Source organism: Miscanthus floridulus, chromosome 14 (genome assembly GCF_019320115.1).
Source record: "Miscanthus floridulus cultivar M001 chromosome 14, ASM1932011v1, whole genome shotgun sequence".
NCBI classification, from domain to species: domain Eukaryota; kingdom Viridiplantae; phylum Streptophyta; class Magnoliopsida; order Poales; family Poaceae; genus Miscanthus; species Miscanthus floridulus.
In genome coordinates, this window is record NC_089593.1 from 35990692 (window position 1) to 36003327 (window position 12636).

At 43.0% G+C, this 12636-nt stretch overlaps 1 protein-coding gene across 1 annotated transcript; it reads left to right on the forward strand.

Moving 5' to 3' along the window:
* The first annotated feature begins 5399 nt into the window (after nt 1-5399).
* On the forward strand, nt 5400-11761 carry LOC136505823 (uncharacterized). The gene is made up of 3 exons (XM_066500964.1): nt 5400-5998; nt 10313-10795; nt 11351-11761. Exons 1-2 carry the CDS (start codon nt 5499-5501, stop codon nt 10572-10574), a joined length of 762 nt encoding a protein of 253 aa, XP_066357061.1. The 5' UTR covers nt 5400-5498; the 3' UTR covers nt 10575-10795; nt 11351-11761.
* Nucleotides 11762-12636: the final 875 nt, after the last annotated feature.

A 12636-nucleotide genomic window follows, 5' to 3' on the forward strand; every position in this document is an offset into this window, starting at 1 on the left:
CTCGTCGTCGGCCATGGCGGACGCGGTGGCACGGCGACACAACACCGGCGATACGAAGCCGAAAACAAGGAAACAGAGGGCATGGGAAGGTCCAGTAGCTCACCACGAACACGTTGGAGCAAAGAACGAGACCGGATAAGCTACGATGACACGGGTCGACGTCGACAGCAGTCACGGCGGAGCAAAACGTCGTCGGTGATGGTGTACTAGCGACTGCAGTGGTCAAAATGAGCAACCAGCTATGGATTAAGTACTACATCATCGAGACGAAACAGAATCAACCAAAACCAGGGACGGAGATGCACCGTGGAGCTCTGGCCGCGGCGAATCGTGCTCGGCGGAGGAGTTGTCGGCCGCGAGGAAGAAGACGATGCAACTCGAGTTCCCGACCTAGACTAGTTGAATTGGTGGGTTGGCTAGATGCGCAAGGATACGGCGGAGCTGGAGCATGCTTTGCTGTGATGGCGTGGGCGCTGGTTCGACGGCAAAAGCTCGACGGAGCTGCGGCGGCGGTGACTGGAAAACAGAGGAGAAAAGAAAACGAAGAACGGCGACGGTGGCTGGCTTATAACGCGACCAAGGAAGCGCAAAGAAGCCACGCGGAAGCCTTCAGCGCGCCAACGCGACGCCTAGACGGCCACGCGCGCGACTGGAAGCAAGCCGAAGCTCGTCGGCGGTGTAGCGCAAGCGGTGAACACTGTTCATCAAAATTACAAGTTTGCCATTCGCCAAAATTCACAAATTACTCCCAAATTTTCATAACAACTCAAAAATCTCCAAAAACAAAAGTTGCTCAAAATCAAAAGTTCTACAACTTTGCTTTTATAACCATTTCCTAAGTCGGTCTAGATTTTGAAATGAACTTTTGAATTCAAATAGGGAAATTTAACGAATTACGCCTTTTTGAATTACTCAAAATTTTTCTAAACAACTTGAAAAACTCCAAAAACAAACTTTGTATAACTTGCCAAGCTCTACACTTTTGCTTTTGGGCCCAACCCCAAAATATGCTTGGATTTTGAAATGGATTTTCAGGGTAGGGTTTAAATGTTGAAAAGCGGGGTTTTCTGAAAAGAAAAATTCAAAATCCAAACAAACATTGACTTGAGTCAAACAATACAATGCAACACATACCACATAAATATAAACTTATTTTAGTGTATGCATCTCAAAGTTTCACCAAATGCCAAATGCTTTGCAATGCATATGATGACATGTCAGATTTTAATATTTAAACACCCGAGGTGTTACATTCCCTAGCAGTACCTTTCCTGCCAGGGCGCAGGGTATGGTCATTGAAGCCATGGTTGACCCAAACGTCTTGTATTGTCCTGTACCCATCATCATGAGGGAACAGGAAGAAGTTGTCAAGCAAGACGAAACCAGTCTTTAGACATCGAATGGGGCGAGGTTCATCCTTGGTCGTCGGGCGAGGCGGAGACCAGTCCTTATCCCTTGGGCGAGACCGAGCCCGCCCCTCAGGGGTCAGGCGAGGCAGAGTCTGTCCCTCAGCCCTCGGGCGAGGCGGAGCTGTCCCAATGGCGTCAGGCGAGGCCGAGACTAGCCCTTAGCCCTCAAACGAGGTGAGGCTGGCCCAAAGGCGTCGAGCGAGGCGAAGACTTGCCCTTAGCCCTCGGGCGAGGCGGAGCTGTCCCAAAGGCGTCGGGCGAGGCTGAGACCAGCCCTTAGCCCTCGGGTGAGGCGGGGCTGGCCCAAAGGCATCGGGCGAGGCAGAGACTTGCCCTTAGCCCTCGGGCGAGGCAGAGCTATCCCAAAGGCGTCGGACGAAGCTGAGACCAGCCCTTAGCCGTCGAGCGAGGCGGGGCTGGCCCAAAGGCGTCGGGCGAGGCGGAGACTTGCCCTTAGCCCTCGGGCGAGGCGGAGCTGTCCCAAAGGCATTGGGCGAGGCTGAGACTAGCCCTTAGCCCTCGGGCGAGGCGGGGCTGGCCCAAAGGTGTCGGGCGAGGTGGAACCAAACTCCCGTCATTCGAGCAAGGAACGTAGCGGCGCCCTTGTCCGTCTAGAAGTTTTTAACATTCGATGGTTATTGGTTCCACCTTCTGAGGTACCCCGGTATTAGGTCCCCAACACCACCCTTCTCATTAGGCTTGTCGTGGTCAAGTGAGAGTTCGTGCTTGTTACTCTTGGTGATCACCCGACGAAGCTTGTGGGTGACCCAACTCAAGTTGTGAGCGGTTGTGGGTGATTCACCGCGACGGAGTGTCGAAGAATCAACCCGTAGAGAGCACTTGATCCTTGCACGGATCAAGGGGAGCTACACCGTTGCGCAGGTGCTCCAACAAGGACTAGTGGGGAGTGGCGACTCTCCGATACCTCGGCAAAACATCGCCGCGTTCCTCCTTCTCTATTTACTTTGAGTAATTCAATTCTTGTCTTTACATTCATAGAATTGCCATGCTAGAGTAGGATTGGAACTTAGGTTGCAAGTCTTTTGTGCGGTAGAACAATTAGAAACACTTTCTAGGCACAAGGGGTTAATTGGGCTACCCATATGATTTAACTATTGCAAAGAAATTTAGAATTAGCCCAATTCACCCCCCCTCTTGGGCATCTTGATCCTTTCAACATGATTAGCTAAAATGCATGCTCATTATGCATGATGATGACATGACCAAGTTTTAGTGATGCTTAACACCAGGGGTGTTACACCGTGGATCTCGACCTCGCCTTGGTTGATAGCGGTTTCCTTCCGATCGATTAGATCACTCGAGAGGAGGGTTACAACCTCTAGATTAGATTGGGATTTGGCTGCTTTAGCATCCATACGCTGCTTTGTCTGGTCAGCCAGATTTTGCGCTTGCTCGATGATTTTTGCCAAAGGTGTGCCCTCTTCTGCTAGGGCCCCCATAGTGCCTAGGAGCGTTCTGAGCTGTATGTTGTCTTCCTGGGCTACTCGAAAGTCGTAACTTAGATTCTTCAGAGCCAAGGTTGACTGAGTCGGTGCTCGGGGCGCGGCTGTATTGAGTGTTGGTGCATTGCTAAGGCGTGGAGGTGGTCGGGTTGCCGATGACCTAGCCTCATCTACCGGAGTCTAATCACAACTAGCCATATAGATTTGACGACTTTCGAAGGGATCTAACTCACTCTATGAGTCCTCGAAGTCTAGGTCGAGTTGAGCGGTTTTGTCGTTCTTCTCCTCCTCGGTTGGATGTCCCTAGGAGACGAAAACCTCACGCCCGGTGTAGGTTAGATTGGGATCATCGATTCCCGTCCACTTGAGATTGAAGTAAGCATCATGCTCGAATACCAAGCTTCCAAAGTGAATAGTTGGTGGCATGTTGCGGGATGGCGAGTAGATCTGAGGTCTTGAGTGGTAGCCCCCAAGATCTTATCCTTGACCAAAGTTGGCAACACCTCAACGTCGGATCGCATCGGATCGGCATACCAAACTCCGCGGATGATCGGCATGATCACTCTTTGCGCGAAATCCCCCCTACCTAGCGCGCCTCTGTCGGTGTTTTTTACCGGCAGACATTCGGTTCTTGGAGGAATTCGCTTGATGCAGAGAGTAACCACAGTCGGGACACAAGATTTATACTAGTTCAGGCTCCCGGGAAGTGAGTAAAAGCCTTACGTCTAGTTGCTACTTGTTTGTATTACGATCTCGTCGAATAGCGAGATGGCAATTACAAGATGGTTATGCCTATGAGAGTTTCGATGATTACAATAGGGCGGATAGCTAGCTATTTATATCCGAGGTCTACTTGCCCTACAAGTTACATAGTCATGCCCTAATCTAAGTATTAGCATGATCTTCAGATATCCTATTTTGAATAGACGAGTCGTGAACCTTTGGGTCTTCTTTGGCATATACGGATTCGATAGCCAACATATCCGGTAGTCAGAAATGCTAGGAGTATGGCACCGTCAATCTCTTTTTGTTGATCTCCACTTCGACAGTTGCCCTTTCATACGACACCGACCTCTCCCGGCCCCTTTGGCTATCACACTCTCCTGTGTCACTATATGTATATGCTCCCCTCTAGCAACACCAAGCTCCCCTCTAGTCGTTGCCTTCATCTTTGGTGTATGAGCTCCCGAGGGTGTCACCTCTCTGTTGGGTTCAGAACCTATCTGCCCACCTCCATGCAGGATCTAGACACCTTCATCATCATCACCGAGGTTCGATCCACCATGGAAGCTATCATGGGAGCTAGAGGTAATGCCAATCTGTTAGCTTTTTCTAGCTCGAGCTTCTCCACCGAGTGGCTGTTGCGGGCACTGGGCAGCCGGAGAAAAGCTAGCTTAGCCCAAAATTTAAACCATTCCAAATAGGTCATATGTTGTTTCGAAATTTTGGACGCCGAGGAGTCACATTATTATAAGATGCAACAACAATAATAATAAGGTCCCGTGTTATGCTACAGTAATTTGTTTCAATTCAAAAGCCTGTCCTTTGCACAAAGCATTCTGATAGGAAAATTGTGTGATTCAAAAACAAGAAGTGTTTAACTATTTTGTTATTTTTAGGAACAACATAAACGATTTTCTTCCGACATTGATTTGCTTAAATGCATAGACTATCATTTCTAGAAATAATGGATCATACCATGACAAATATTCTCTCTATTCCAAATTATAAGATGTTTTGCCTTCTCTAGATACATAGATTTTGCTATGCAATTAGATATACGCTATGTCTAGATATATAATAAAAGTAATTTATCTAGAAAAACAAAAACACCAAATATTTTGGAGGGAGTACCATTTGCAAAATCCCATGCAGGCACCACACGCAGTGACTCCATGAACAAAAGCATACAGCAGCTGTGGGTTTGTTGCATGGGTCCGATTCAGATCAGAATAAATAAATGGAGTATTGAACTAAGGGCCGTTTGGATCTTTTTATTTGGAGAAATTGAAATTTACTTAATAAATTAGGCTATTTGGTTTAGAATATAACATTCCACCACTTTTCAAAGTTCACATATAAGCCTATCTTAAATTCACAGGGTGCAAGATAAAAATTGATTTTATATATCAATATTCTATGTTTCAACTTTGCAACTTATAACACGCTTTTGAACTTGCCCCTCTACGGTAGAAATACAACACATAAGTATCTCTCTCGTATAGCCAATACCAATACACAAATATAATCCATATACAACCATATTAACTTAATTAATATATATCTAAAATATAGTTATTATTTAAAATAAATACAATTTCAAGGATCAAAAGGCTATAAGTAACCAAAACTGGCCGAGAGCTTAAACAAGCAGGGCACTAAGCAAGTGTTCACATAGGCGCTGGGCTGCGCAGCAAATGGGCCGAACAAGGGGGAAAAAAAAAGACAAGCCTCTGAGACGGGCCCGTTCTGATGTGATTCCAGTCACCGTTCGGCTCCGCGCCTCGCCTCCCGGTCCCGGCGCGGCGGCAAACCTTCCGCTTCTGGTTCCCCGCTCCCGCCGCCTCCTTAAACCCCGAAACCCTAGCCGTGGAATAACCCTGGTTACCTGGTCCATTCCATTTCCATGGACGACCCCCACCCGCCGCTGCCGCCGGTGGAGGTCGTTGGCGCGGCGCGCGATGCAGAGCTCAGCCTCTCGGCGGCGCTGTCCCGCGAGGAGGTCCTCTGCCGGCGCCGGCGCCGCCTGGTGCAGCTCTGCTCCCTCTACCGCGCCCAGTACTGGGTGCTAGCCGATGAGCTCCCCGCCAGGCACGGCGAGTACTGGTGGGAGCACGGCGCCAGCCCCGCGCTCGACGACGAGCCCCCGCATGCTCCGCCTCCGCCGCTGCTGCCGCCGAAAGAGAATGGGGTCAGTGCTGGACCGCCAGAGAATGGAGTCGTCGTTGGCCCGCTGGAGAATTGTGCCGTTGCCCCTCCTGTGTCAGCTGCGGGCGGGAGGACGGGCTGTGCGGCCTCGAATTGCGAGGCCAAGGCGATGCCCCTGTCCCCGTACTGCTTCAATCACATCCTCTTGGACCCCAAGCAGCAGCTCTATCAGCCCTGCGCCTTCCCCACTAAGAAAAGGTATGCTTCGTGGGTGCACTAATCCAGGATGTGCTTGGGTGGTATGATTTCGCAGTATTTGTATATAATTCTGGTTGACAGACTTGTATGGCACCATGGTGAGAAATTTGCTAGTGGCTTCATTTCATTCTAGGTGGAATTTGTAGACTTTTTTTTAATGTACTAGTTTTTTTTATGTAGAAAACCTGTTCAAGCACATTGATTTGGTGGCTATGTTACTGAATTTTATTTTCTAGCACATGTTGGCAGAGGACTAAGTCTGCAAACATATATTCTTGAATTATTTGGTGAAGGCTCACAACTCTGTTTGGAATACCTTGGTTTCCACGTATTCCTTGAATCCTTGTTTTCTTTTAAAAGTTAGTTACACTAGTATCTGGACTAATATAATTAACTATAGTACTTATCTACTATTTTGGTGAAATGTAAATACTAGTTACACTAGTATATCTGGAGTTCTGGACTAATATAATTAACTATAGTACTTATCTACTATTTTGGTGAAATGTAAATACTAGTGGATGTATGTGATGATTTAAAATGGGAACTAGCAAGTGCCAAATGCAAGAGCCAGAGCTGGCTTGTAGCTGCCTCCTGGCTTTGGATAGGTAAAGGCATTTTTGGAAACTCTATTGCTGCTGAATCCTTGAACTTAACTATGTAGCTGTTGCATTCTTCATTTCACTTATCTATATCCTATATCAGTACCTTTGTTTTAATTTATCATATTTATACAATTTTATCCTGAATTAATTGCATGTGAATTTCAATTAATATCCTCACTCCACAATTACTTTGGCATGTGCCTCTACCTTTCCATGTTCAGCAAGTTATTCCCTCTAACCATCGACAAAAAGAGGGTGGGGCTTGACTGTCTGTTAGATATGATTGAATAGCATGATCCTCATGGATATTATGCTGAATGTTTCAAAGTTTTGCTTTCGGGTCTTCTCAGGACTTTGTTACTGCATTGCATTGAATGCTCTTCACGTGTTGCTTAACCCAAGTGAATGTGCCATATCTTCTCTCTCATTGGATCCATTTATCACCTCAACATCGCTCACTAGTCAACACCAAAGCAAAATTGACTTAACAGAAATATGTTTTGACACACAAACTAGTTTGACTAGCTGGGATTGTTAACTGAACTTTTAAAAATTTTGCAGACTGCTGGCAACTCCTTTTGTGTGCTCTTCCTCTTAACCAAGCTCTGCACCTACAATTGATGTCTTCCTATTAACCATCCAATTGTTTTTAATGTATTGTCAACAAATATGTAGGTTGCCACTGCCACAGGACAAGGTGCATTTCATGTGTACCTTCTCTGTCTTAATTCTGCTGTCACTCATCCTTCTCCGAGAAGATTCCACAATATCATGTGTTCTCTTGACTTTCTACAGCTCTTTTTTGTTGTCTCCCACTCTTCTTCGGTTCGATTACGCTTATTTTCTCACCCTTCAGGGGATAGATTCTGCATCATTCATCGTCTCTTGTTATGCTACCCTTGCTTTTCTTGTTGACTTCGGTAAGGAGGTTGCAGCAATGTGGAAAAACAGAGGCAGCAAAGGGGAATGGAAGATAGGAAATGCCTAAAGGGATGATTGGGTGCCACATGAAGTCATAGGAATAAATGAAGTGGCAATGGTTGGGAATCCTAAGACTACCTTTCGCACAGTAAAAGGATAGTCTTGGTATCCTGTCAGGTGTCACAGTGTGTTGAGTTGAGATGGAGTTACTCTTGGGGCATTCATGATTCTACATGTGACATCACCTAGGTCTCTGCCATAAGTGTCTAGGTGATACAATTATGTGAAGAGGGTTGGGTTGTACACCTTGCCTTATGACCTTAATAACTATCAGTGGGCCACACAAACAAAATTATTTGCACATAACATTGAATGTGGTACTATTTCTTTTCCGGTAATGCTCACTTGATTCCTACCCATGAAGAAAATCATGGTACTCTTGCAAGTTAAGCTAGCATGGCTGAGCTCGACCTATGGCATACCTTGAGCTGCACCGCAACTCAGCAACAGTTGACTAAGCTTACCTCTATAATTATGCTTGGCTCCAAATTTACACATGGGCTTACTGTGGTACTGCATTTATGTGATTATTCACAGCATTTTGAACTGGCATGACATCTTTATAAACCCTTCAACGCTCAGGCTGCATTGCCACCCCCATGTCGTGCCAGCGTGACTTCAAATGTCTTAGTATTTTTGGTCGATATCAATATGACAGGATATATTTGCCTAGTATAGAGTATCCTGTCTGAATGGAAACGCCACATGCTTCCGCAGTTTGGCTGGTTGTGTGGGTCTTATCTGTGTGGTGCAGTTGAATGCAGATTTGGGGCATTGAACCATTCAGTCTGTGCGTGACCTTGTTTTATCAACACCAGCATATTTTTTTACTGGTTTTTTTTTCTCAAACACGTAGGAGGGTTGCGTATTATTATATTAAGAAGACTGGTTTTGTTCTCAAAATGACGGAAAAAGTCTACATAACCCCCTCAACTATTCAGGGTGGACTACTTCACCCCCCAAACTATAAAATCAGATTTTTTTACCCCCTGAACTTTCCAAAACCGGTCAAATAACCCTCAAGTGGTTTTGGACGACGGTTTTACTGTAGTGATGGTGGTTTTGTCTTTATATTTTTTATTTATTTCCGCTGAATCTTTGAGAAATCATAGAAAATCACAGAAAAATCATAAAATGGAAAAATCCAATTTTGTTGGACTCCACATGAGTAGATCTACACAGTGAACATATAATATGATATACTTTAATACAAAGTTTTTGATCATTGCTTTTTATGTAATTAATTGGAATAATTCATAGCTGCAGCTTCTGTGGTCCAATTAAAAAAAGGGCAGACCTAGTGCCGGAGGCTACCACATGAGTGGGGTCTGGGGAAGGGAAAAACCGAGGCAAGCCTTCCCCCCGCAAAATCTGCGGAGAGGCTGCTTCGAACCGTGACCTGGTGACTCAGTGAGACAGCTCTCACCACTGCACCAGGCCTGCCCTTCTTCTATGGTCCAATTGTGGTGAAATTTTTATGGTGGGCTAATTATTGTATGTTTGAATTGTAGTAAAAATTCCATACTCATTGGATCATGTATAACTTAGTTATAAATTTATTTAGGTTTATGCTCGTTAAATCTATGCTTTATCTATAACTAAGTCATACATGATCTAATGAGTATGAAATTTTTACTATAATTCAAGCATACAATAATTAGTCCACCATAAAAATTTCACCACAATTGGACCATAGAAGCTATAGCTATAAATTATTCCAATTAATTATAGAAAAGCATAGATCTAAAGATAAAAAAAAACTTTATACTAAAGAATACCATATTATATGTTCACTGTGTAGATCTACTCATGTGGAGTCCAACAAAATTGAATTTTCCATTTTACGATTTTTCTGTGGTTTACTATGATTTTTCAAAGATTCGGCGGAAATAAATAAAAAAGAAAAAGACAAAACCACTGTCACTGTAGCAAAACCACCGTCCAAAACCGCTTGGGGGGTTATTTGGCCGGTTTTGGAAAGTTCAGGGGGTAGAAAATCTGGTTTTATAGTTTGGGGGTGAAGTAGTCCACCCGGAATAGTTGAGGGGGTTATGTATACTTTTTTTTCCAAAATGACGCCGCAAGTAAATGGACGGTCGCTGATGCTGGTTCCCATTTTTGTAGTCAAATTTTTAATTAAGTCTGGTTTCACATAATACAAAGTCAAATGAAACACTTTGGCTTACTGCATTGATGTTACATTTGTTTCTGGAAAAACCCAACAATATAGTATTTGTATGCCATCATCATCTGTTATCTTTATGTTAAAACCTCTTAAATTTTATCATCATTATACTTGCATAGTAAATTTGTTGACATAAAAGAATGATAATTAATGTTGTATCTTACTGGGATTAGGTAGGAGTATACCAAATCAGAATTCTATATACATGAAGTTCAGCTTTAACTATTGTTGGTTGTAGTTAATTTTGGTGCTATCACTTATTGCATTGGTGGGTTTCTTTGTTTCTGTTAAGTAGTCCCTAGTTCAATCTGTGTACTATACTCTTTCATTTGTTTTGTATTTTTCTTTTTGCTGAGGAACTATATTTAGTAATTAATACTTCTTCTTTGGGTCTTGCACATATGCATGGGCATGGCAGTGTATGAAACGAAACATTGAATTTGTATAGTTCTGACTTTACCTTTCAGATATTCTCTCTTTTCATCTTGTACATAGCAAGCATTAATTCATGTCTCAACTGTTTACTCTTATGATTTCATGCAGTGGTCTGCCAAATGGGGAAGCAACTTGTGGAAAACCTGTTCTGAGAGGCACTGCTCCATTGCGATGTGCTGACCATGACCCAAAATCTGAGAAACTTATCATAGAAGCTTTGAGAAATGCTGGAATTGACCTGCCGTTGACTACTAAGATTGGTCCGAAACTGAGTCTCTTGATTTCTGAAACAGTCTGGGAAATTCAGATGAAAAGAAAGCTTTCAATGAATGGTGGAAAGACTGCAACTTCTGATCTGTTATTGAAATGACTTGATACATGATGGCCCTGTAGAGATGGAGATGTTCCATTGTAAATAACAGGTGTCAAGGAGCACCAAATCTTAAAAAGAAGAAATAATGCTCCTTAAGTTATAGTGCAGAAAAAACTGGAGAAAGCTGTACAACTTAGAACAATTGTCTGCTTGCAAGATGCCCTCTTTAATCCTTGAAAGGAAGAAAACAAACTTGGAGCTTTCAACAGCTAGAGGAGGTATGTGAGGTTGATACTAGATCGCTATTTGCTAGTTTGACTTTATGTAAACATGTTTTTTTCAGAATAAGTGTATTTTTGCAAATTTGCAACAGTGGTAGTGGTATGCATTATAATAATATGGATAAAAGGCGCTTTTGCTTTACTTCTGAAATTTGTTAATGAGGAATTGCCTTTATTCCTTGTAAGGGTGTCATATTCTGCTACACATTTGATTTGTCCAATTGTTCATGGAAATTAATCTGTATTATATGGAAATATTTCTGTAGTACCAACAACTATTTCCTAATGGTAGTGAAGTAACATCCAAAACTAAACATAGAACAATGCTATATACTTATATCTGTTATGATTTTGGTAGATCAGATTGATTGAATGAAAATAACATTTGCATTTAGTTGTATTCAGTATTTATATCAGATACATTGTGAGTGCTTTTTAGAGTGCTATTTCAATGTTATAATGCACCAGCACAGTGATACAGCCTATGTATCTGTGTATAATGCAGTGATATCTCATGTTGCTCACACTCATTGCTACATTGAATTGTGACAGGAAGCTAAATAAAGTTCAAGGAATTGGAGGGTTGTATTCATCATGATGTGACAAGGAATATGGTTCATATGTCAGTCTAAAGACTTGTTACAAGTCTTCCCCATCCAGGGAACATTCTGTCTAGAAGTTTCTTTATCATATGTTGCTTAGTATTAGACAAAAAATGTTTCATCTTGTTTGTGATCTCCTAAGAAATGTTTGTACATATGGTCGTAATATAAATTGTTGTATTTATTATTGGTTTGGGTATAGGTACTAATGTTCAGGATTGCACTGAGCATAGTTGATTGGATTTCTGTTGCTTGCAATGTTTACTATTGGGTTGTGGAGCGATGTTCTGTTACGCTACTGTGCAACCCATTGTTCAGTTGCAGCGTGTATGTTGGTAATTTATGCCTTAATGGACTAAACCAATGACAATTGTATTAACATGCTGCATCATTTTGCACAAATGACTTTCTGCTTTTCAATCTCAATGCTTATCACATCTGCAACCACAACCTTTCTTTGGACATGATTTAGCACAACTGAGCTCATGCGGCAGACAACATAATCTTGATGTTCATCTTGTCACATCATGTGCGCAATGTTTGTCCATCCTACTATAAAAACCTATTAATAGAAACTTGTCCTTGATGTCTTGATGAATAAACCATGGAAATTGTTACAACATATTGCAACGTGCTGCATGAATTAAGTTCCTAGTTTTCCACTGCAATGCTGGTCGCATCTGCAACATTTCATCCTCTTTGCATCTGCAAGTTGCAGTAGACATGACTTTCTTCTACATGGCTTGTTTGAGCACATGCAGAAAAACATCATGTTTGACAAAGTTCATCTTGTCACACCATGTGTGCACAATGTTCATCCTAGTATAAAAACATTTAATAGGAACCCGTACTCTTGCTATAAAGACCAGCTGATCTATTAATAGGAATTTGTACTCGTTCTTTAAATTTCTAGTAGCATTATTGGAAAGAAAAATTTTATTTTCAGCACAAGCATTTTTTTTAGATTTATACGGTACAATGTAGACATCCAAACATGCATGCACACTCACCCTTATAAACACACGTATGCAAATCCTACCCCTATGAGCACCTCCGAAGGACTGACCCTGCAGATCTTGAAATTCACGAAGTCACCACAGGCGACTCGCTGTCGATGGGGACGTCGCCTACAACTGAAAGCATAGCGCCGTTAAATCCTAAAATAAATCCAGGAAAATACGAGCACCCGTGCCAAGGCGAGGACTTGAACCCGGGTGTGCAGGTTCCACCACAAGG

Excerpts from the sequence above, each read along its gene's own strand:
- LOC136505823 (XM_066500964.1), top strand. The coding sequence starts at position 5,499 with ATGGACGACCCCCACCCGCCGCTGCCGCCGGTGGAGGTCGTTGGCGCG. Across the intron at positions 5,999-10,312 it reads GCCTTCCCCACTAAGAAAAG|TGGTCTGCCAAATGGGGAAG; the intron begins GTATGCTTCGTG and ends GATTTCATGCAG.